The sequence below is a fragment of the Anomaloglossus baeobatrachus genome, unplaced genomic scaffold, assembly GCF_048569485.1.
Source record: "Anomaloglossus baeobatrachus isolate aAnoBae1 unplaced genomic scaffold, aAnoBae1.hap1 Scaffold_73, whole genome shotgun sequence".
NCBI lineage: Eukaryota > Metazoa > Chordata > Amphibia > Anura > Aromobatidae > Anomaloglossus > Anomaloglossus baeobatrachus.
The window spans coordinates 537,987-563,128 of NW_027445107.1; the positions used below are offsets into that span (position 1 = coordinate 537,987).

The following is a 25,142-nucleotide window of genomic DNA, read 5'->3' on the forward strand; positions in this document are numbered from 1 at the left end:
ATAGAGAATTTTTTTTTTTTTGTTATAGCCAAGCTGTACGCTTTATTCATCCATGTGTATATTGCTTGAATGAGAGCAGAATCCATTTTGTTAAATCTACACTCCATTTTGTCTTTGTGTAAGAGCCTGTACCATGTCTCCCCTGGTGTAATACAGCAGAGACCCCTCTGTTTACTTTAGATAAGGACTTGTATAGTTTCAGTTTCTTTGTTAAAAGTGAAGTTCAGGAATGTGAAACTAAAAGTTTATATAGTCTTATTGAAATTAGTGATGATGATGTAATCTTTTATTTGTTTGAGACAAAGGGAGAGCTACTTCTGATACTTTATTGTTTCAGAGGGGTGTCTTCTATACATACATACATGATCTTTATAATTTAATTAGGACCACTCACGCAAAATCTTATATGTCCCATGCTGATTGGCAACAATAAATCTGGTGCCTGAACAGCGACCCACTATTTCTGAGAACCGCTGATCCAACCACCTTGCCTTCCTCAGAAAGACAACTCAAGTTGTATCAAGAGGTAAGAAGCTTATTCTCACAATATTCGAATTTGATACGTGGACAATTTAGCAAATTTTCCCATCTGCAAAGAATGGAGATTGCTGTAATTTTTATTGTAGGTAACTTCAACTGTGACAGAATAAAGAAATAATACAGAAAATTACATTGCATGATCTTTAAATAATGAATTTAGATTTTATTACGTTAAATAAGTATTTGATACAATGGAAATACAGCACTTAGCAATTGGTACAGAAACCTTTGTTTGCAGTTAGGCTAGTTTCACACTTGCGTTGAACGGCATCCGTTGCATTGCGTTGTGTGACGGATGCCTTGCAAATAGTGTGATAATAAAGGCAACGGATTTGTCACGAACAGCCGGGGAAGTCACTCAGAAATCCGCAGCTGTTCACTGATTTGTCACACACGACTACTCTCTAGCGCCCCCCTTGTCTGCAGGCCACTTTTGGTACTGCAGGACAATGCATAAGATGGGGCTGCTGAGCTGATAATGCCAAATATTGGAGGTCTCACAGCAAGGGTAAATGTATATATCCCCGATTCCTGCTAATGGAATATTTATATACCTCGGTACCCTTAATGATAGCACTCCAATAATTCTATGCAATACAATTACGCTGCCACCACCCAGACTTTCTACAGGTAGCTGGGGACCCGTTTCAGATAGCATAAGGCCCTTCGGGGTTTTGGATTCGTATATAAAGCATAAGGAAAGAAACTCTTACATTTTTTATATATTTAATCCGAAAATAGGCAATGTTTAAAGAATATACAAGAATTTACAAAAGGGAACAATACACATTATGGCATAGACAGTTACATTAAAATAAAAGGTATAAAAGTGGAAACTTACTAAGCTTGTGCCATAGAAGTGACGTCTGCTTAGGAGTGGAGGGAACTCCAAGAGAAGAAGATGTTATAATCGGCCAGCATCACCCTTCATGATGCCCTCCAAAGTACTGACTGACTGGCCCCCCGAGAGGGCCAGTTCCTATTATGCCTTAGGTGACCCCCCTTCTCTGTGACATCATTTTACAATCTTTGTGGGCTGTGCTTGAGATGGTTACAAAGCTTCTTAATTCTAGGATTTTTCATATCTTTGCTCCTGGGCCACTCAGGTGCAAGATATTAGCGTCATATTTAATATCTCGATTTTTCATTTACATTGATACCAAACACAACGCCTCTAGTACAATTTTACTGGACAATACTAATTTTTCGTGATTCCGGCGATTCCCCAGTAGAACTAGACGGTGCGTTGGGCTCAGCACTCCACAGGGATTCTGGAGATATGTTTTTCATTTTTCTGGCATTAACACAGCCCTTAAAACCTGCTTTGGAAGTTTTCCCGCCAATATAACAAAGAATTGTCTTTCTCTGAATCTTTTGGCTTTAGTTCTACCATCACCCAAAGTCATAAATACCTTAAGCTTCCAGGCCAATCAGATAATCGTCATGACGACCTGTGGCTGGTGAAGAAGAGGAGGGGGATGAAGACCCTTCAACAGTTCTACATGACAGGATTCCTGTGAAATAACGCGTTGCGTTAACTTTTCTAGCCGAGAGAGAGCGCCCCCATCATCACGGCACACGCAGGCACTATCGCACTCATCATCATGGCACACGCAGGCACTACCACACTCATCATCTCCGCACACGCAGGCACTATCGCACCCATCATCACCGCACACCCACAGGCGTTACCTCAGTGACGTCCCTGCTGACAGCGCGACTCAGTTCAGTTACTGCGTGGAGCTGACAGAGAGCGGTCGTGTTCTACGGCTGCTCCTGTCAGATTCATGTAGCAGAGCTGGATGCGTCGCGGGACCTTGTGGATTACGCTGGACCTGGAAAGGTATTTGGGGGATTTTAATAAAGTGGGGAAAGAGGGTGTTTTTTGTCTTTTATTCCAAATAAAGTATTTTTTCGGGTTTATGTGTTTATGTACTTTCACTTACAGGCTAATTATGGAATGTATGGGGAGATAAGGTATGCACACCAGTGACTATGTAAGGGGAATACATGGAATAGCAGAAACTGCTGTGTGAATACTGACTTGAAAAATCCAATAGCTATATGTAAAGTGAAAATGTGAAAAATGGAATCTGCATTACTGCCATGAACATATGAATCAAGAGAAATTTAGCTACTGAATTGATCAATGCAATAGAGCCCCAACACTACGCCAAAGTATTTCTCTACGTTGGGGTCCCTAGCTTGTGTGTGTCCTCTCATGCAGTTAAAAAACTTACCGTGTATGGGAAGCTGAGACCCAGGCTATATATGCGTATGATATGGATTGGCAATAGGTGTGGTTGGGGAGGGTTCCCAAACGAAAAAATACTAACAATAAGGATAACGTTTGGAACACCATTCTAAGTCTGAACTGGGTGCAAAAACCTAAAAAAACATCACTATGGGGAGATAAGGTATGCACCCAGTTCAGACTTAGAATGGTGTTCCAAACGTTATCCTTATTGTTAATTATGGAATGTGTCTCATAGACGCCTGCCATGATTAACCTAGGACAGTGATGGCGAACCTATGGCACGCGTGCCACCAGGGGCACGCTGAGCCCATTCTGCTGGCACGCGTGCTGTCGCCCGATCCTGCAGCTTTGGTCTGCTAGTGCAGTCGCGCCGGCAGATCAAATCTGTTGGAGCGGAGGAGACATTTCTCCTCCGCTCTGACACTCCTCCTCCCCCAGGCTGCAGGTGTGTTGCCTAGGAGACGGAGGAGCGTCGGAGAGCGGCGCCGGTGTCGTCTGCTGGCTGCGTGGGATCTGAGGACCCAGCGGCGCGCAGCGGGGGAGCGGGTGCAGGAAGGTAAGTTGTGTGTTGCTTTTTTTTTTTTATAACTCGTGTGCGGCTGTGCCAAGGTGGGGATTGGGGGGCAGCGCCAGCATGGGGTGGGGGAACGCACATGCCAGAGTGGAGTGGGGGAACGCACATGCCAGCGTGGGGTGGAGGAGGGGGAACGCACATGCCAGCGGGGGGTGGGGGAACGCACATGCCAGCATGGGGTGGGGGAATGCACATGCCAGCGTGGGGGAGGGGGAATGCACATGCCAGCATGGGGTGGGTGAGGGGGAACGCACATGCCAGCATGGGGAGGGGGAACACACATGCCAGCATGGGGTGGGGGAGGGGGAACGCACATGCCAGCATGGGGTAGGGGAACGCACGGTTCCCTGAAAATTGCCCACAGGAAAATTGCCCACAGGAAAAATGCCCACAGGAAAAATGCCCACATGGAAAATTGCCCACACGGAAAATTGCCCACACGGAAAATTGCACACATGGAATATTGCCCACATGGAAAATTGCCCACACAGAATATCGCCAATTGCAGCATCACAATGTTTCAGATCTATGATATTTGAGGTGCAAGGTGAGGATGTTCACATGATAGGTGATAAACTTGTGATTTACAGTTGACCTAGTGCAAAACTGCAAAAACGCTGAAGAACTGTGGTTTGTAGCAACAGTCTGTCATTATCAGCTATAGATAGATACAGTCTCATCTCTCACTGATTCTGCCTTAGGATACTTTATACTTGCGTTGAACGGCATCCGTCACAATGCGTTGTGTGACGCTTGTCACGGATGCGTTGTAAATAGTGTGATATAAAGGCAACAGATTCCTGTGAAATAACACGTTGCATTAAGCCAAGAGAGAGCCCCCCATCATCACTGCACACACCCCAGCACTACCTCACTCATCATCACTGCACACACCCCGGCACTACTGCACTCATCATCATCACCGCACACACCCTGGCACTACCGCACCTATCATCACCGCACACACTACCGCACTCATCATCATCACTGCACACCCCCCGGCACTACCGTACTCATCATCACCGCACACACGCAGGCACTACCGCACTCATCATCACCGTATACACACCAGCACTACCGCTCCCTTCGTCACCGCACACATTACCTCAGTGACGTCCCCGCTGACAGCGTGACTCACTTCAGTTGCTGCCTGGAGCTGACAGAGCGGCGGTGTTCTATGGCCGCTCCTGTCAGCTTCATGTAGCAGAGCTGGATGCGTCGCGGGACCTTGTGTGGATTACGCCGGACCTGGAGGGGTATTTGGGGATTAACAAAGTGGTGAAAGAGGGTGGTTTTCATTCTTTTATTCCAAATAAAGTATTTTTTCAGGTGTATGTGTTTATTTACTTTCACTTACAGGTTAATCATTGTGGTTGCCTCATAAACACCTGCCATGATTAACCTAGGACTTAGTGGCAGCTATGGGCTGCTGCCATTAACTCCTTATTACCTCGATTTGCCACTGCACCAGGGCAATTCGGGATGAGCAGGGTAGAGTCCCGGGACTGTCGCATCTAATGGATGCGGCAATTCCGGGCGGCTGCTGGCTGATATTGTTGGGCTGGGAGGCTCCCCATAACGTGGGGCTCCCCATCCTGAGATTACATTCTTTAAATGTGTGACTTTACCTTGGCTGGTATCAAAATTAGGGGGGACCGCATGCCGTTTTTTAAATTATTTATTGTACTGCACGATATAGACCTCCCACCGGCGGCTGTGATTGGTTGCAGTGAGACAGCTGTCACTCAGCATGGGGGCGGGTCTGACTGCAACCAATCATAGGCACTGGTGGGTGAGGGAAGCAGTGAATACTAGATGGAATAATGAGCGTCCGGAATTTTCAAAAGAGGAAAAGCCGCCGGAGCTTTGTGACAACTGTGTAGCGTCACGCCCGTGATCGGTGAGTATGAGAGAGGGGGTGAGACCAGGAGTGATTTTAAACGATTTTGATCGTTCTGCTAGACATGCTGAGCATGCTCAGTAGAACGTGACGGTATCCGTCAGCGGATTCTGCCGCTTAGCACATAGCGGCGGAATCCGCCACCATAGACAATCATTAGACACCTTGGCGGATTCCAACAGAGGTGCGTTATTTTAACGACCCAAAAAACGCTACATGTAGCATTTCCTCCGCTCGACACAGCGTCAAAATAACGACGCAGCGTCGTCCAGCAGATGGAACGCAGACACTTGCGTTACAGTGCATTGTCAATACAAGTCTATGGAGAATAGCGCAGTGCGTTAACGGATTGCGCTATTCTCCATAGCGGCAGTTTGCGCTGAACGCAAGTGTGAAAGTAGCCTTACTCCTCCCACCAGCCTAAAACAGCAGCACATGCAGAACCAGCAGCAGTGTGATCCAGAGGAGCAATCACTACTATCTGTACTCACAAAAGTATCACTGTATTATCTGTTGAGTTACATGGGACTGCAAGTCACATCTAATACATTATCATCTCAGTGGGAGCCCACCAAAAGCAGGGTGCTGTTGGCAGAGATAGTTGGTCCTGAAATCCCCCAAGGCACAGCAGAAAGGTGAGACTGTCGCTTGTACGACCTCGTATTTGTGCTGTAAATGTATGATATGTTTTTTGCAGGGCCGCCATCAGAGCATGACTACTGTGACTGCTGTAGGGGGCCCAGTGAAGAGAGGGGGCCTGGACAGGCCAGGGGTAATTACTTAGCTTTGTTAAGCCCTGGGCAGGCCAGGCCTACCCTCTTCACCGGGTCCCAGTCACAGCCGTAGCAAAGGGGCTCTGCTGTTTCAGCCACTGCGCACACACACACTGCTAAAACAAGGCCGGAAACAAGGCGCATGGAGCAGAGCAGGGAGGCAGCGCGTCATCCCGCAGCCCATGTGATGAGGTCATCACTCTGCGCCTCATCACAGTGCTGCGGGCAACGCGGAGGTGGCGAGGACACGGCATCCGGCGAGGAAAGGTAGGCACTCGGTGAGCTGAACACCACCAGTGATGAGGGACGGGGGCGCCCCTGCCTTGCTTTAGCTGAGGGGTTGGGACCACGGGCCTGCAATGACTTTTTCTGTGCCCCCTGGGAAGATTCCCGGGGGCCGCAGTGCTCCGGTGCTTACATACAAATGTGGATGGGACTGTGTGAGCGGGTTTAGCTGTGTGCCTGGAGTCCCCCCTCTATTGTGTGCCTGCTCTCCAGTGAGGTCAGCCCCCTAATGCTGTGTACAGCCCCCCCAATGTTGTGTGCAGTCCTCTAGTGCTGCATGTAGCCCCCTCAATGCTATGTGCAGCCCCTCCAGTGCTATGTGCAGCCCCCTAGCACTGTGTGCAAGCCCCCAGTGCTGTGTACATGCTCTCAGTGCTGTGTGCATCCCACCCAATGCTGTGTGCAGCCCCTTAGTGCTGTGTGCAGCCCCCAATGCTGTGTGCAGCCCCCCAGTGCTGTGTGCCATTCCCCCAGTGCTCTGTGCCACCCCCCCCCCGTGCTCTGTTCTGCCCCCCCAGGGCTCTGTGCCGCCCGCAAGTGCTCTGTACAGCTCCCCAGTGCTCTGTCTGTGCAGGCCCCTCCAGTGCGGTTTATCACCACCAGTGTTGGGTTCCGTCCAATGCTGTGTACCACCTCCAGTGTTGTTTGCTTCCCCTAGTGATGTCTGTACTCTGCAATTGCTGACCGTGCCACCCAGTGATGTCCATGCCCCCCCCTAGTGATATCTGTGCCTCCTAGTGATGTCTGTGTCCCCCTAGGGATGTTCGTGCCAACCTAGGGATGTCTGTGCTCACCTAGGGATGTATGTGCCTCCTTAGGGATGTCTGTGTACCCCTCTAGTGATGTCTGTGTACCCCTCTAGTGATGTCTGTACCCCACCTAGTGATGTCTGTGTACCCCACCTAGTGATGTCTGTGTACCCCCCTAGATGTCTGTGTATCCCCCTAGTGATGTCTGTGCGCCCCCCCTAGTGACGTTTGTAAAGTAATTTTTTTAGGGAAACACTTCTTTTTCTGCAACAACTTCAAGGGTGCTAACACTTTTGTCCGTGTGTATTTGTGTGTGTGTATGTATGTATGTATCTACAGCATATGTGTGTGTATATATATATATATATATATATATATATATATATATAATATCCAGAGTTGCCTGGGTTGGTAGCTGTCTCTCTCTCCCTCACTGTCCCTCTCTCCCAGCCTCACTCTGTCTCCCTGTCTGTCTCTGCCTCTTTCCCTGTCTGCCTCTTTCCCTGTCTGCCTCTTTCCCTCTCCCTATCTGTCTCTCTCCCTGTCTGCCTCTCTCCCTGTCTGCCTCTCGCTATTTGTCTCTTTCACTGTCTGTCTCTCTCTGTCTCCCTCTGTCTCTTTCTCTCTCTGTCTCTCTCTCTGTCTCCCCTCCGATATCATATTATCTCACACATAAGCTTCTTATACTAAGAATGTCCTTTGTTCCTATAGCAACCAATCACAGTTCCTATTAATGACCTGTAGCTCCCAGCTCTGTTGACTTTAATGGAGGCAGGATTTTTGGTGAAAAACTAAAGTGTGGGGTTAAATTTTCTCATAAAAACATAGTCTGACAGTCCCTGAATCACATGAGGCATCTGGAAAATGTCGTGATTCTAAATGTGACGGTGCGGATTCCTTTAGCGGACATACACACATAGATACATACAGCTTTATATATTAGATTATATATATATGTACACACACACACGTTTTTCCAAGCATGGCGTCAGGAGTGTGGAAGGTTTGAGGGGTGGAGGCAGAGCTGGGGTGCAACCTATGCAGGGTCTCAAAGGGGCCCAGAAATTTTGCCAGTATGGGGTCCTGAAATTCCTAGTGGCGGGCCTGTGTTTTTGCAGTGGTGTAACTAGAGTCCAATGGGCCCCAGTGTGAAATTTGGACCTGCTCCCACCACTCACACATGTTTTTCACATGTATGGGCCCTGCCCCTTAGCATTCTAAGGGCGGCTTGCACACTACGACATCGCAGGTGCGATGTCGGTGGGGTCAAATCGAAAGTGACGCACATCCGGCATCACTTGCGATGAACGAGCGCAAAAGCGTCGTTATCATATCATCGGTGTATTCTCCGACATTTCCATAATGCCGGTGCATCGACAGGTACGATGTCGTTCCTCGTTCCTGCGGCAGCACACATCGTTGTGTGTAAAGCTGCAGGAGCGAGGAACATCTTCTACCTGCCTCCCGGCTGCAATGAGAGGGAAGGAGGTGGGCGGGATGGTTACATCCTGCTCATCTCCGCCCCCTCCGTTGCTATTGGCCGCCTGCCGTGTGACGTCGCTGTGACGCCGCACGGCCCGCGCCCTTAGGAAGGAGGCGGGTCGCCGGCCAGAGCGACGTCGCAGGACAGGTGAGTGCATGTGAAGCTGCCGTAGCGATAATGTTCGCTACGGCAGCAATTACAAGATATCGCACGTACGACGGGGGCGGGGACTAACGCACTCGACATCGTAGCATCGGCTTGCGATGTCGTAATGTGCAAAGCCCGCCTAACTTCTACCAAGACTTATGAACTGCCTCCCCTCCCCCTCCTGGTATATATGCCTATCATCCTGGTGAATATGTCCTCATCCTGGTATATATGTCCCAATGCTGGTATATAAGGTCCTCATCCTGGTATGTATGGTCCACGTTGTCTCCATCCTGGTATATATGCACCCTTCCTGGTATATATGTTCCCATTCTGGTTTACATGGTCCCCAATCCTAGTGGGCATTCATGTCTGTTGGCAATTTTCTGTGAACATTTTTCACATATCATGTGGTGAACATCCTCACCTTGCACCTCAAATATCATAGATCTGAAACTTTCTGATGCTGCAATTGGCAATTTTCTGTGTGGGCAATTTTCCATGTGGGCAATTTTCTGTGTGGGCAACTTTCCGTGTGGGCAACTTTCCATGTGGGCAATTTTCCGTGTGGGCAATTTTCTGTGTGGGCAATTTTCCTGTGGGCAATTTTCATGTGGGCATTTTTCCTGTGGGCAATTTTCCTGTGGGCATTTTTCTGGTCACCGGAACGCACATGCCAGCATGGGGTGGGGGAGGGGGAACGCACATGCCAGCATGGGGTGGGGGAGGGGGAACGCACATGCCAGCATGGGTTGGGAGAACACACATGCCAGCATGGGGTGGGAGAACACACATGCCAGCATGGGGGGGATGACATGCATGCCAGGATGGGGGGGAACAATGCATGCCAGGATGGGGAAACATGCATGGCAAGATGGGGAAAAATACATGCCAGGATGGAGGAAACATGCATGCCAGGATGGGGAAAACATGCATGCCAGGATGGGGAAACATGCATGCCAGGATGGAGGAAACATGCATGCCAGGATGGAGGAAACATGCATGCCAGGATGGGGGAAACATGCATGCCAGGATGGGGGAAAACATGCATGCCAGGATGGAGGAAACATGCATGCCAGGATGGAGGAAACATGCATGCCAGGATGGGGAAACATGCATGCCAGGATGGGGAAACATGCATGCCAGGATGGGGAAAACATGCATGCCAGGATGCAGGAAACATGCCACGATAGGGTACATTTACCTGGATGGGGGTAAATTAACCAGGATTGGGAACATTTACCAGGAATGGGGTACATGCCGGGATGGGGGAACATTTATAAGGATGGGCAATATGTCAGGATGGGGTACATTTACCAGGATGGGGCCATGATGGGGACAAATATACCAGAATGTAGTAAATATATGTCAGGATGGGGGACATGTTTAGCAGGAAGTGGCCAGGAAGGGGGACATAACTACACAATGAAGGGGAGGGGAGCAACTCGTACATCTTTATGGGTTTTCAAGATGTTCAGACTTTGACATGTAGATGTGGATTACAGGGTGACATCTGATTGCATTCCAGGCTAAAATCTCTGTGTAATATGCTGCAATTTTTTTCCAGAAAGATCAATCCAACTGCTGTGTCTGGAAAGGGCAGGGGCTCAGCTTCAATGTGTGGTAAGCAGGCATGAGCGTGATGCCCCCTGCTGGAGAGAAGACTGCAAAGGTAAGGTTAGAATCAATTAGTAACATAATAGGATTGGTTGGCACTTCGGAAAAAAAATTGGGTTTAGGGCTACAGTTTGGGCACTAGGCCTGTAAAAGGTTCGCCATGACTGACCTAGGACTTAATGGCAGCTATGGGATGCTGCCATTAACTCCTTATTACCCCGATTGCCACAGCAGCAGGGCAATTCGTGATAAGCCGGGTAGAGTCCCGGGAATGTCGCATCTAATGGATGCGGCAATTCCGGGCTTCTACCGGCTGTTATTTTTAGGCTGTGGGGCTCCCCATCCTGAGAATACCAGCCTTCAGCTGTGTGGCTTTAACTTGGCTGGTATCAAAATTGGGGGGGTGGACTGCTCGCCGTTTTTTTAAAAAATTTTGTATTTATTCGACTGCACGATATAGACCCGCCCACTGACGGCTGTGATTGGTTGCAGTGAGACAGCTGTCACTCAGCGTGGGGGCGTGACTGACTGCAACCAATCATAGGCACCGGTGGGCGGGGGAAGCAGTGAATACTAAATGGAATAATGAGCGGCTGGCATTTTCAAAAGAGAAGAAGCCGCCAGAGAAGTGTGACAGCCGTGCAGCGCCACGCCGGTGATCGGTGAGTATGAGAGAGGGAGAGACAGACCGACAGAGAGTTGGAGACCGAGAGAGAGCGAGACCAGGAGTGCTTTCAAACTATTTATAACGTTCTGCTGGACATGCTGAGCATGCTCCGTAGAACGTGACTGAGTCCTGCACTGGAATCCGTCGCCAAACACATGATGACGGAATCCAGCACCATAGACATTCATTATGCCTCGTAACGGATCCCAACGGAATCCTGTGGAGTGCCTTTTTTTTTTTTTTTTTTTTACAGCAACAAAAAACGCTACATTCAGCGTTCCCTCCGCTCGACGATCACTGACGGTCAGTGACAAAACAACTGATGCGTCGCAGGACGGATGCAACGCAAGACCATCCATTGCTATCCGTAGCTAATGGAAGTCTATGAGGAATAAACCGTTTCCTGCAACGGTTACTGTAATTCCTCAAGGCGGCGGATAGCAACGGATGCCGTTTAACGCAAATGTGAAACTAGCCTTACAGAGGTCAGATGTTTCCTACAGTTCTTGACCCAGTTAGCCCACACTGCAGCAGGGATCTTGATTCACTCCTCCATATAGATCTTCTCCAGATCTTTTAGGTTTCTGGGCTGCATTGCGTTTCAGTTCCTTCCAAAGATTTTCTATTAGGCTTAGGTCCTTAGTTGCCTTGTCTGTGTGTTTCGGGTCAATGTCATGCTGTATGATGTACTTTGCACGCTGCGACATCGCTACTGCGATATCGTTGGGGTGAAATCGAAAGTGACGCACATCCGGCACCGGTAACTATGTCGCAACGTGTAAAGCCTAGATGCGCCGATAAACGATCTCAAAAGCGTCGTAAATCGGTGATCTGTGTAGCGTCGGACATTTTCATAATGTCTCACCAATTGGAGATACGATGTTCCTCGTTCCTGCGGCAGCACACATCGCTGTGTGTGAAGCCGCAGGAGCGAGGAACATCTCCTTACCTGCCTCCATCGGCTATGCGGAAGGAAGGAGGTGGGCGGGATGTTTACGTGCCGCTCATCTCCGCCCCTCGGCTTCTAGTGGCCGCCTGCCGTGTGATGCCGCATGACCTGCCACCTTAGGAAGGAGGCGGTTCGCCGGCCAGAGCGACATCGCAGGGCAGGTAAGTGCGTGTGAAGTAGCTATCACAAGATATCGCATGTGCGACGGGGGCGGTACTATCGCGCTTGGCATCACTAGCATTGGCTAGCGATGTCGCAGCGTGCAAAGTACCCCTAAGACTCAGCCACGATCCATCTTCAATGCTATAATACTAATTCTAGTTTGGTCTAACTTGACCACATGACCGTCTCCCATGCCTCTCTGGATCATCCGGATGGTCATTGGAAAGATTCAAATGAGCCTGGATGTGCTGGCATGAGCAGGGGGACTCTGTGTGCCCTGCAGAATTTTAATCCATGAAGGCATAGTGTGTTACAGTAATATTTGAGAATGTGGTCCCAGTTCTCTTCAGGTCATTGACCAGGTCCTCCTGCGTAATTCTAGGCTGATTCTTGACCTTTCTCAGAATGATACTTACCCCCAAGAGGCGAGATCTTGCATGGAGCCCCAAACCGAGTAAGATTGACAGTGCATGCAGCAGAACATTGGGAGGTGTGCGCGCTGCAGAGCATTGGGGGGCCTGTATGCGACAGAGCATTGGGGCGTGCGTGCGGCAAAGCATTGGGGGTGGGGCGTGCGTGTGGCAGAGCATTGTGGGCGGGTGTGCGGTAGGAATTTGCGGGCTGGCATGCATGCAGCAGATCATTGAAGGCGGGCATGCAGCAGAGCATTGCTGGTATGGGTTGTGCAGAGCGCTATGTAAGGAGCACTATGCAGCTGTCCTTGGTAGATATTAGGATCATTTTGCGCTCACTAAGAAAATGGCTCCGCACTGTGATCCTTAACTTCATTCTCTGTTATCCTTTTGGAAACACGCAGAACAGAAGGCGGAGGGGACATCACACACATGGGCAGATTACACCCACTTTTACTGCAGTTGTAATGTAAGCTAGTTATACAGTACAGTAGGTCTACAGTAGGATTTCAGCAGCTGCTCCCCCTAGTGCTTAAAAGTAAAATATCAAACATTTTATTTTTCTCTAGTCACCTTCCACGACAGCACACAGGAGGTTACCTCTCTACCCTAATAGGGACAGGAAACACAAAGAGGTTAAATAACCCCTTTTCCACCTCCCATCTCCAGTGTTGTTTCCTGTCCCTATGGGGCACGAAAAGGTGACCTGCAGTGCTTCCGTGGCTAGTGATGAGAACGTCGCATACATACTTCCTTACCAATCGGGCAACTGAGGTCTGAGCCAACTCGCTTCCTCCTCTATTGCTGCCTCTGTCTCATTCAGATTTGGGACCCGCCTGCCCCTCCTGCACCGCTTAGAGCTAAAGGTGGGTAGGCTGACTCGCCAAGGGCCTCCTTTAGCTCCTTGGCACCTCCTCTCTCACGGACGATGGCTTTGGGGCGAGTAGGAAGTGACGTCATCAGGGGTTCCTTGCCAGCGTCACTTTCAGATTTCATACGCATGCGTGATTACAGCACCGTGGCGGTAAACCAGGCGCCCCCCCGACCGATGGTAGAGGTGGAATCACCCCATAGTGGGAAGCTGGGATATCATCCGGACCGCATAAAGATCTATGTCAGAGCACTTTCCAGGCTAGACTGAGGATGGAGGGAGATCGCTCTACCCACTCTGCTTCTGTGGAGCCCAACACAGCCCCCGATTCAGGGAGTATACTGCAACTTGGGGGAATAGAAAAGTAAAGAATCTGGCTCAACCGTGATAATTATTGCTCAGAAGTCAAAATTTAACCAAGAGAGAGAAAAGAACTTCAGCACTCAAAAGGAAAACAGTGGCAAATGTGTTTCTTTTGATAAAGATTGTTTTTATTAATGGCTCTTCATATGAAAAAAGAAAAGCGAAAAAACAGTTGTTGACATTTCGGCTAATACAATAGCCTTTCTCAATAAACTGTCTATATATACAGGGTATAATCAAAAAAATATATGCATGGAAAAACCTAGTCACCAGTTTAACAATTCCGTGGTCTGTTATGAGAAGGATAGCAAGAGTCTGCTCTTGAAATCAGTCGACGATAATCATGCAGTAGTGAGATTTATGCGGTCAGGAAATGACCTGTTATGAGAAAGATAGCAAGATTCTGCTCTTGAACCCAGTCAATGGTAATATCAGTGATGGTATCTAGTGAGCACCTGATCCAAGGACAGAGTGAAGAAGACTGGTGACAAGGTTTTCCATGCATATTTTGTTTTATTATACCCTGTATACATAGACAGTTTACTGAGAGGCTATTGTATTAGCCGAAACGTCAACAACTGTTTTTTTCCTCTTTTCTTTTTTCATATGAAGAACCATTAAAAAAGCAATCTTTTTCAAAACAAAACACATTTTCCACTGTTTCCTTTTGAGTGCCGAAGTTTTTTTCTCTCTCGCAACTTGGGTGAAGGTCAGAAGAGATAAGAATGTGGCATCCAAGAAGGAGAAGACCTCCAGCCATAAATGTGTTGTGTAGCAAGAGGCTTCCTTCGGGCCATAATAAGAGACTATGCCAACCCTGTACTGAATGAGTAGTCAGAGAGAAACAACCCTCCCTCATTGAAGAGTTAAGAAGACTGGTACATCAGGAGGTTCAGTCTTCCCTAGCATCCTTCTCCCAGCGTCTTCCCATTGCAGCCGCAGCACCTAAGAAGAGATAACTTAGCCTCATGGAGGATTCAGAGTCAGACTCTTTAGAAGGTCCATCATCACTACCAGATGAGGTCATAGAGGAGAAGGTATCTCTTCAGTGGATAAAGTCGAGAACAAATATATCTTCTCTATAGATGAACTACTGGGAGCGGTGCGGGATACTATGGGGGTTGAGGAAAAGAAATCGGCCAGGTCAGTACAGGAGGAAATGTTTGGGGGTCTAAGAACCCAAAAGAAAGTAGGATTCCCGATGCATGAGATCATCAGAGATATGATTCTCCAGGAGTGGGAAGCCCCAGAGAAGCGCCTTATCATTCCTTGGGTACGCGTTGGGTGGGCTTACGGTGGGCGATGCTGCACGTTTAAGGGTACTTTACATGCTGCGATATCAGTACCGATATCGCTAGCGAGCGTACCTGCCCCTGTCGTTTGTGCGTCACAGACAAATCGCTGACCGTGGCGCACAACCTCGCTTACACCCGTCACACATACTTACCTTCCCTGTGACGTCGCTGTTGCCAGCAAACCGCCTCCTTTCTAAGGGGGCGATTCGTGCAGCGTCACTAAGTGGCCGTCCAATAGTAGAGGAGGGGTGGTGATGAGCGGCCAGAATATGCCGCCCACCTCCTTCCTTCCTCATTGCCGGTAGATGGAGGTAAGGAGACGTTCATCACACATAGCGATGTGTGTTGCCGCAGGAACGAGGAACAACATCGCTACTGACCAGACAACGATTTTTCATAAATAAACGACCTCTCTCAGACAAACGATTTTTGCCTCTCTTGTTCATCGTTTAAGGTTGCTCCAGCCTGTCACACGCTACGATGTCGCTAACGACGCCGGATGTGCGTCACAAACACCGTGACCCCGAAGATATATCGTTAGCGATGACGCAGCATATAAATGGCCCTTTAGGAACCTTACACAGGGCAGGGCGTGTAGCTCCATGTTGGAGGGCCCTACACTTGCCGATACTGCATGATGGGGCCACATCCGGGGTGGGGACTATAGGAACGAAGGATGAGGGCACATCCGGGATGAGGACTGTAGGATGCATGGATGGGGGCACATCCGGGGTGGGGGCTATAGAAGTCCATGGCTTATCATATTTCCTTCAGCAGGATATATGTTTTCTCTTCCTCCTTTATGGAGCTGAAATCCCGGGAAGATATCATAGTCTCCTGAAGTGAGTGTCCCTCACTGCTGAGTGTCCCTCACTGCTGAGTATTTGGTGCAGTGTAGCAGGAAGTGGATTTCATCCTCCACGGCCTCCAGGTCACTGTGTTGGCACAGTCTGTCCTCCCTGGGCTTGTAGCTCTGCTTGTGTTGGAATTGATGGCTAGACTGTGAGCACTGAGTCTATATAGGCTTATAGTCCTGCGGTCTCTGGGAGTTTCTCCAGATATGGGGCCAGTCTGTAGTCTGGTATGTGGACAGTTTCTGTGAGGTGTTGATATTGGTCCTCCAGTCACTGACACCTCTCCTGGCCCTCGTCTACCATCTTCCTGATTCTGGCTTTTGTCAGGCTGCTGTGATTTTTCATTTTGTCCAGTTGAATTTGGGAGACCTGTGCCAAGGGTCCTGTTTCATCTGGATCACCTATATGCATCGGGGCTTTATGGTGATGGGAGCGTGGATTGCTATTTTGTAGGTGAGTCCGACATGACAGTGCGCTCTTCAGAACTGATAGGTGTAGAAGGAATCTGCCCAGCTCGGCCTGACAGGCTCTATTGGAGGTGCTTCGATGGACCTGGAGAAGGTGCTTATAAAACTCCAGGTGGAATATTTCTGTTTGGGCTGGAATCCCACCTTGACCAATCTGGGTAAGTGTGAGGGCCCCAGACTTCACTACCGTACAGGAGGATTGGGGTGATGATAGAATTGAAGCTTTTTAGCCAGACCCTCACTGGTGGCTTCAGATGATAGTTTCCTTTGGATGGCATAGCAATCTGTATTGCTTATTTGAACCATCCTGACTGGTGAATTTCTATGCCCAGGTAGGTGTATTTGTCCGTTCCTGTATAAGCGCAGTTGTTTAGGACAAATGAAGATGCTGGTCCGGTCTTCTTTTGTCTCTTCTGGAACTCTATGGTGTTGGCTTCCTTTAGATTGATCGGTAGCGCCCATGTAGAGCTGAATTTCTCCAAGTTTTGTAGGTTGTCTTGGATGCCTTTCTCAGTTGGTGGTCATCTGCATAGAGCAAAAATTTCACCTGGGCATCATGGAGGGTAAGACCTGGAGCTGTGGAACATTCCAGAGCAGTGGCCACTCATTGATGTAAATATTGAAGGGTGTTAAGGCCGCTTTACAAGTATCGATATATCGTGCAATTGCATATGCGATCGCACCCGCCCCCATCATTTGTGCGTTACGGGCAAATAGTTGCCCGTGTCGCACAAAGTCGTAAACCCCCGTCACACGTACTTACCTTCCAAACGACCTCACTGTGGGCGGCGAACATCCACTTCCTGAAGGGGGAGGGACGTTCGGCGTCACAGCGACGTCACACAGCAGCCAGCCAATAGAAGTGGAGGGGCGGAGATGAGTGGGATGTCAACATCCCTCCCACCTCCCTCCTTCCGCATTGCCGGCAGGATACAGGTAAGCTGTGTTTATTGTTCCCGGGGTGTCACACGAAGCGATGTGTGCTGCCTCGGGAACGATGAACAACCGACGCCCAGAAGGACATTCTATTTTTTGAAAATGAGCGACGTGTCAACGAGCAACGATAAGGTGAGTATTTTTGCTCGTTCACAGACCCTTGTAGCTGTCACACGCTACGATATGTCAAACGATGCCGGATGTACGTCACTAACGCCGTGACCCCGACAACATATCGTTATATATATCGTAGTGTGGCGCCCTGGACAAGCCAGGGGCCACAGGTAACTACATCACCACACCCTACACCCCGGTTAGGCACATCAAAGCCAGACACAAAACCCTTGTTGCCTTCCTCCAGGGGATGATGTCCACACCAGGGGGTGGAGCCAGGAGGAGTACACAGTCCTGGAGGAGGGAAAAGCAGTCAGTTGAGTTTTGAGTTGGAGTTGGAGTTGTGAGGTGAAAGTGAGCAGAGGTGAAGTGGCAGTAGAGGAAACTGAAGTTGGTCCGGGTGTGCGGCCCGGACGGAGCAGCAAGGTTGGCAGACGGTGGTGACCGTCTGCAGGAGAGGCCGATTGGAGCTTGCCGTAAGGACCGTGGATGGGCGGTGGCCCGGCGGTACCGGACCGGTACGCAAAGAGAAGCCAGCACCACTCGGCAGGGCGTTTCGGACCCCGACCAGGCTTGGAGTCGCCGACAATTGGTCAAATCCATTAGCGAAGGGGACCTCCTGGGTTTCCCAGCAGTCAAGTCCCGTTAGAAGGCAACAGTCCAACCGTGAAGGGGAGCACAGCCACCGCCAAGGCAACCGTTCCCAGGGCCAGCGCCTGCGGGCAAAAGGGGCTCCTCCGGCCCATATCCAAGCCGGGGAGCGGGTTACCGGTGGGAACCCATTGGAACCGTTTACCATACATAGGTGCAGGGAAAGGCAGTCATCGTCAACCTGCCGGGGAAAAAGCAACAGCAGCCGTCCGTGGGACCCGTCTTTCCAGCCGTGTGTTTTTCCGAGAACTGTGTCATCGTCTCAGGCTGAGTGAGTACCACCGTGCCGTACAGCACCGCGCTGCCCCCGCGACCCTGCACCTCATCAGGCCCCGTAACCCGCCTGCCACCCATTCCCTACCTCCTCCATCACCGGGCCCCGGGACAACCAACCCCCTACCCACGGAGGGGAGAACTAACATCAAAGATTCTCTATACCATCACTCCCGGGATCCCCGTCCAGAGCAGCGGTGGTGTTCCAAATTCACCACAACCGTGGGTGGCGTCACAGACAATATCCCCAAATCAAACCACCATTTTCACTCGCCAAGCGAGGAGCGCCGCTCGAGACCCCGGGATCCGGCCCACCGCTCGAGCCACCGCCGAGCAGCTGCGAGCAGCAGCAGTAGCCGGACCCAAGCAGTGGGTGAGCGCTGCGTCATCCTCCCCGCCCGCGACAACTTAGCGTTACGAACAGGATCTTACCGCTCTGCCGTCTGGTAGAGGTGCGCCTTGTTACCGCCGGAGGTGTCCGGCCGAAAAATTTCAGAAGCCGCCATCTTGGGCGCGATAAGTCCCCGCTCGAGCGTCTCCTCGAGCAGTGGAGGCGCGAAGGCCTAGACCCCGCCCCTGCAGAGGAGGAGCCGGAAAGAGGCTGAAGGGGAAGGAATGGCGGCAGGCTGCATGTGAGCGCGGCTATAAAAGTGGGGACGCCAGGACCCTGCGGCTATTTTTGCTAGTTCCTGGAAGAAGCGACCACAGCGATGCATAGTCCAACCAGCAACAGCGAAACCCCTGCGCCCGGCACTGCAGCGTGGATGGAGAACCGGTCCGCCCCGCTGAGCAACCGTCTGCAAGTCCGCATGCAGCTCCTTCTGAAGGAGTGGGAGGCCGACATGGCGGATGTGGTGGCCACTATGCGGAGATGCGAGGTGGAGACAGAGTTGGAGGAGCGGGTAAGAGACCCACGCCCCTGTATTCCGGACGGATCGGCTACTGCGGCTGAGGGGCCCGGCTCGCACTCGCCCACCCTGCTGCCTCCCCCGCTATCCGCGACGGTTGCTGCCACCCTGCCGCTAGGCCCGCTACCCGCCCAACTGGTAGCGGTACCCTGCCCGTCCGCCCAAGCGGACCGACCGGCTGCAGACGCTCAGAGTTGCCCCGAATTGCCCCTCGGGGAGCCATCGGGACCGCAGCCCCTTAACGGTGGTGTATCAGAGGCCCCTGAAGGGGTTGCGCCAGGTTTCGTACCCGAGCCCGGGACCGTGGCGTGGATGAAGGCCATCAACGGCAGCAGTATCAGCTATACCTCATGATGGAGCAGTGGGCCAACGAGGTGGAAATGCTGGTTGCGACTGCTCCGATGTGTGAGCTGAGAGTCGACGTAACGGAGCCGGCGAATGACCCACGCCTCCATGTCCCGCAGGGACCGGCCATTGCGGCTGGGGGGCCCGGTCCGGTCTCGGCCCATGTACCGTCCCCGCCATTACCCAGAGAGTGCCCCGGTCTTGACCGGCTTGACCTGCTGCCCCGCGCTACACCGATAGAGCTTGATGTGCTGAGTGCTGGAGACCCGGAGGCTGCGCCAGCTGGCGGCAACCCGCCTGGCGCAGGGGCAGATGATAGCGATTCCAGCTCCAGCACCGGACCTGGTTCCGAGTCTGAAAGGGCGAGTAAGCGTCGCCGCTACGAAGGGGAGCCGGTAGTCTTCTATAGCCCGCGCAATAGTGGAAACGGATATCGGGCACCCCTTTCCCAGCAGGCCTGCCACTGCATGTTTGACATGCTGGTAGCCGAGGATGAGGCTACCGCAGCAGACACAGAAGAGTCGGAGTAAGGGCAGCGGGATGCCGTTGTCACCGTCCCCGTTGGGACCACCAGAGTGCAGTTTACAGTTTAAAAGTTTTAAAAAGTTTTGAAAATCTGCAAAGAATGAATGATTAACCGAAGATTTATCTGATTGACTTGTTGATTAAGACCGGTCGTTGCCGGCACCGTTGTCCCCGTGGGGACCGTTTACAAGCTGCATAAAGAACTCTTTATGGACAAGCCTGAGAACTTGCAGGGCAACCACGAACTAGTGGCGTGTAAATAAAAAGGTTTGTGCAGGCTTCCACCGTTACCGCCTCCGGAGAGGCAGATTGGAGGAAGGGTCCGCAGCAGAGCAGGCTGGGGCCCAGCCACCACCGGAACCGGTGGCAAACCTCGGGGGGTTCAGGGGTCCCCATGGACGCGGGTCCCCTGAAAAGGACAGAACCCGCTTGGGCAACTTGTGCAGGACTGAGGTCAAGGGGTGCTGCCTGTTTGCTTAGGGGCAGCATCAGGGCCAGGTTGCTTGGGTGGGAGAGAGCGGAAGCCGTATCGTTTAGTAACGTTTAAGAGTACCTCCCGTTGTGGGAAGATGTTATTATAACTGTATTGTGTGTTACCGTTTTTTCTATTTTTACAGTTGAAAAAGAAAAATAAAACCGGTGATGGACGGGCAGCCCACGGACGGTCTGCATTTTGCTAAGGGGGAATGTGGCGCCCTGGACAAGCCAGGGGCCACAGGTAACTACATCACCACACCCTACACCCCGGTTAGGCACATCAAAGCCAGACACAAAACCCTTGTTGCCTTCCTCCAGGGGATGATGTCCACACCAGGGGGTGGAGCCAGGCGGTTGGTCTCCGCCCACCGAGGAGTACACAGTCCTGGAGGAGGGAAAAGCAGTCAGTTGAGTTTTCAGTTGGAGTTGGAGTTGTGAGGTGAAAGTGAGCAGAGATGAAGTGGCAGTAGAGCAAACTGAAGTTGGTCCGGGTGTGTGGCCCGGACGGAGCAGCAAGGTTGGCAGATGGTGGTGACCGTCTGCAGGAGAGGCCTATTGGAGCTTGCCGTAAGGACCGTGGACGGGCGGTGGCCCGGCAGTACCGGACCGGTACGCAAAGAGAAGCCAGCACCACTCGGCAGGGCGTTTCGGACCCCGACCAGGCTTGGAGTCGCCGACAATTGGTCAAATCCGTTAGCGAAGGGGACCTCCTGGGTTTCCCAGCAGTCAAGTCCCGTTAGAAGGCAACAGTCCAACCGTGAAGGGGAGCACAGCCACCGCCAAGGCAACCGTTCCCAGGGCCAGCGCCTGCGGGCAAAAGGGGCTCCTCCGGCCCATATCCAAGCCGGGGAGCGGGTTACCGGTGGGAACCCATTGGAACTGTTTACCGTACATAGGTGCAGGGAAAGGCAGTCACCGTCAACCTGCCGGGGAAAAAGCAACAGCAGCCGTCCGTGGGACCCGTCTTTCCAGCCGTGTGTTTTACCGAGAACTGTGTCATCGTCTCAGGCTGAGTGAGTACCACCGTGCCGTGCGGCACCGCGCTGCCCCCGCGACCCTGCACCTCATCAGGCCCCGTAACCCGCCTGCCACCCATTCCCTACCTCCTCCATCACCGGGCCCCGGGACAACCAACCCCCTACCCACGGAGGGGAGAACTAACATCAAAGCTGCTCTATACCATCACTCCCGGGATCCCCGTCCAGAGCAGCGGTGGTGTTCCAAATTCACCACAACCGTGGGTGGCGTCACGGACAATATCCCCAAATCAAACCACCCTTTTCACTCGCCGGGCGAGGAGCGCCGCTCGAGACCCCGAGATCCGGGACACCGCTTGAGCCACCGCCGAGGAGCCGCAGTAGCCGGACCCGAGCAGTGGGTGAGCGCTGCGTCATCCTCCCCGCCCGCGACAGTAGCGTGTAAAGCGGCCTTTAGACTTAAGCTGCAGCCTTTTTTTACTCCAGGGCTCTGCTGGAAATAAGCCATTCTTCTACTGTTCACACACTGCAGAGGTTCTCTGTGTAGGAGCTTTTGATGATATCGTAGGACTTTCCTACTATTCTGCTCTCCAGAAATTTCAAGAAGCCCAGGTGCCACATTTAAGGCCCCGTTACACGCAACAACATCGCTAACAAGACATCGCCCCGGGGTCATGGAATTCGTGACGCATATCCAGCCTTGTTAGCGACGTTGTTGCGTGTGACACCTACGAACGAGCGTTAACGATCACAAATACTCACCTAATCGTTGATCGTTGACACGTCGTTCATTTTCAAAATACCGTTGTTCGTGCTGGACGCATGTTGTTTGTCGTTCCTGAGGCAGCACACATCGCTACGTGTGACACCCCGGGAATGACGAACAACACCGTTCCTGCGTCCTCTGGCAACGAGGTGGGCGTGTCGTTAATGCGGCTGGTCTCTGCCCCTCCGCTTCTATTGGTGGCCCGCTGTGACGGCGCTGTGATAGTGCACAAACCTCCCACTTAAAAAAGGGGTTATTCGCCGCCCACAGCGACGTCGCTAGGAAGGTAAGTATGTGTGACGGGTGTTAGCAATATTGTGCACCACGGGCAGCGATTTGCCCGTGACGCACAAACGATGGGTGCAAACGCTAGCGACATCACTAGCGATGTCGCAGCGTGTAAAGTGGCCTTTAGGGTCCTCACTAAACGACGTACCAGCGATTCCGACCACGATATGACCTGGTCAGTATCGCTGGTGCATCGCTACATGGTCGCTGGTGAGCTGTCAGTCAGGCAGATCTCACCAGCGACCAGCCATCAGCGACTCGTGGAAACGATGCTGAGCTTGGTAACCAGGGTAAATATCGGGTAACCAAACAAAACGCTTTGCTTAGTTACCCGATATTTACCCTTGTTACCAGCGTACACCGCTTAGCGCTGGCTCTGTTACGGGGGGCTGTCTGATAATAAAACCTAAAGGAATATCAGACAGTCAGGGTCCACCGTGCAAGACTCTGCAGACTATGGCAGAGGATAAGGGGTATATAAGTGTGCCACTGTAAATAATAATAGCATAAGTGCAGAGTGCAATACCTCTGTTAAACTCACAGAGGAATATAATTAGAAAATAAAGCAATTCCTCTCTTACTTGGAGGGTGTGTGGAATGGTCTCTGTTAAAGATCACAGAGACAAAAGCAGTGAGTGTGAAATGGCACCTACCTAGGTCCGTTCCTCTAGTGATGCCAGGAGACGGACAGCAGCGTAAGCCGCACAAAGCTCCTACCTGCGTTCGCTCCACTAGTGTGCGAGGACACGAACCACTAGATATGGCACCTGCCTAGGTCCGCTCTTCTAGTGGTGCAGAAGAGACGGACAGCAGCATAAGCCGCACAAAGCTCCTACCTCTGTTCGCTCCCCTAGTGTGCGAGGATACGAACAACTGCCAGATGCAGTATAAGGAACGTTACCCTAGCGGCAATGTCCACCTACGAGTAGAATCACAAGGCCCAGCCGGACCATGTGCCTCAGGCACCTGCCTATGTCCACTCCACTAAGAGGTAAGGATACGGACTGCAGCCAAAGCTGTAAGGTATAAGAACGCTACCCTGCCGGTAGCGCCCACCTAACATAGACAGAGAGATGCCTAGAGGGACGTGCACAGAGCGTCTACTCTCATGCATGAACCAAGAGGACTGAGCGCCGGGCGGCGTGCGTCAGGGTCTTATATAGACTCTGTACCTCATCCAAGATGGAGGACACCAGAGCCAATCCGCTGCCAGAATGACAGCAATGATGTCACGCTGGCCTATCACCGAGCAAAGCGTCACAAGCACATGACCAGCGACCAATCGGCATAGAAGGTGTCAGAGACATGTGACCACGTGTCACAAGCACATGACCAGTGGCCAATCAGCTTAGAAGGTGTCAGAGACATGTGACCTCGTGTCAGCGATGATGTCACCCGCACATGTGCAATGGCTCCAAGATAGGACTTAGTCTCCAGCGCTTGCACATGTGCAGTAGCAAGAAATCCGGACATAGTCTCCAGAGCCACAGCAACCGTAACAGGCTCCCTGCACACGTAGCCAGGGTACACATCGGGTTACTAAGCAAAGCGCTTTGCTTAGTAACCCGATGTGTACCCTAGCTACATGTACAGGGAGCCAGCGCTAAGCAGTGTACGCTGGTTATCAGGGTAAATATCGGGTAACCAAGCAAAGAGCTTTGCTTGGTTACCCGATATTTACCCTGGTTACCAGCGTACGCTGCTTACACAGTCGGTGCCCGTTGGTCTCCCGCCGTCAAACAGAGATGCGTGCTGCACAGCGGGAGACCAACGAGCAAAAAATGAACCAGAACATTGTGTAACGATCAGCGATTCCACAACAGGGGCCAGGTCGCTGCTTAGTGTCACACACCGCGAGATCGCTGATGAGATCACTGGTATGTCACAAAACCAGTGACTCAGCAGCAATCTCGCTATGTGGGAAGTACTCTGTAGTCAAAAGCCTTTTTAAAGTCCACAAAACAGGCGTATATCTTCACATACTTTGCTTTTGTGGATGTGGCGCTGAATGAGACTGTGCAGGGTGTAGATGTGGCCTGTGGTGCGGTGCTTTGGCATGAACCTTGTTTGGCTCTTGCTGAGGAAATTGTGTTTGGTGAAGAAAATGAGGATCCTCTTGTTCAGAAGGCTGGTGAACAGTTTTCCCAAGTTACTGCTGACATATATGCCTCTGTAGTTGGCAGGGTCATATCTGTCCCCGCTTTTGTGGATGGGTGTGATGAGGCCTTGATTCCAAGTATGAGGGAAGTAGCCAGCACTCAGCACAATATTGAACAGTTTAACCATTGTAGATTGTATTTCCGGTGGGCTGTACTTCTGGAGGGATTCCATCCGGACCCCTGGTTTTTTTACACCTTATGGAAGAGATTCTTTCTGCAGCTTCCTGTAATGTAATTGGTGTATCCAGAGGGTTTTGGAAATATTTGACTTTTTCCTCCATCGCCTTTAGTTTTGATGTTCTGTTTTACTGTTCTTGGCTTAGTCCTTTTTTGGGATGTCTTTGTAGAGGTCTCTGA

At 51.2% G+C, this 25,142-nt stretch overlaps 1 protein-coding gene across 1 annotated transcript in view; it reads right to left on the bottom strand.

The window, feature by feature from the left end:
- Window positions 1-25,142, bottom strand: part of LOC142287503 (uncharacterized) — a 128,385-nt gene that overhangs the window by 44,239 nt on the left and 59,004 nt on the right. Inside the window, exon 9 of the mRNA XM_075333444.1 lies at window positions 24,610-24,754. Coding sequence (XP_075189559.1) covers window positions 24,610-24,754 — 145 coding nt within the window. The remainder of the gene's footprint in view (window positions 1-24,609; window positions 24,755-25,142) is intronic.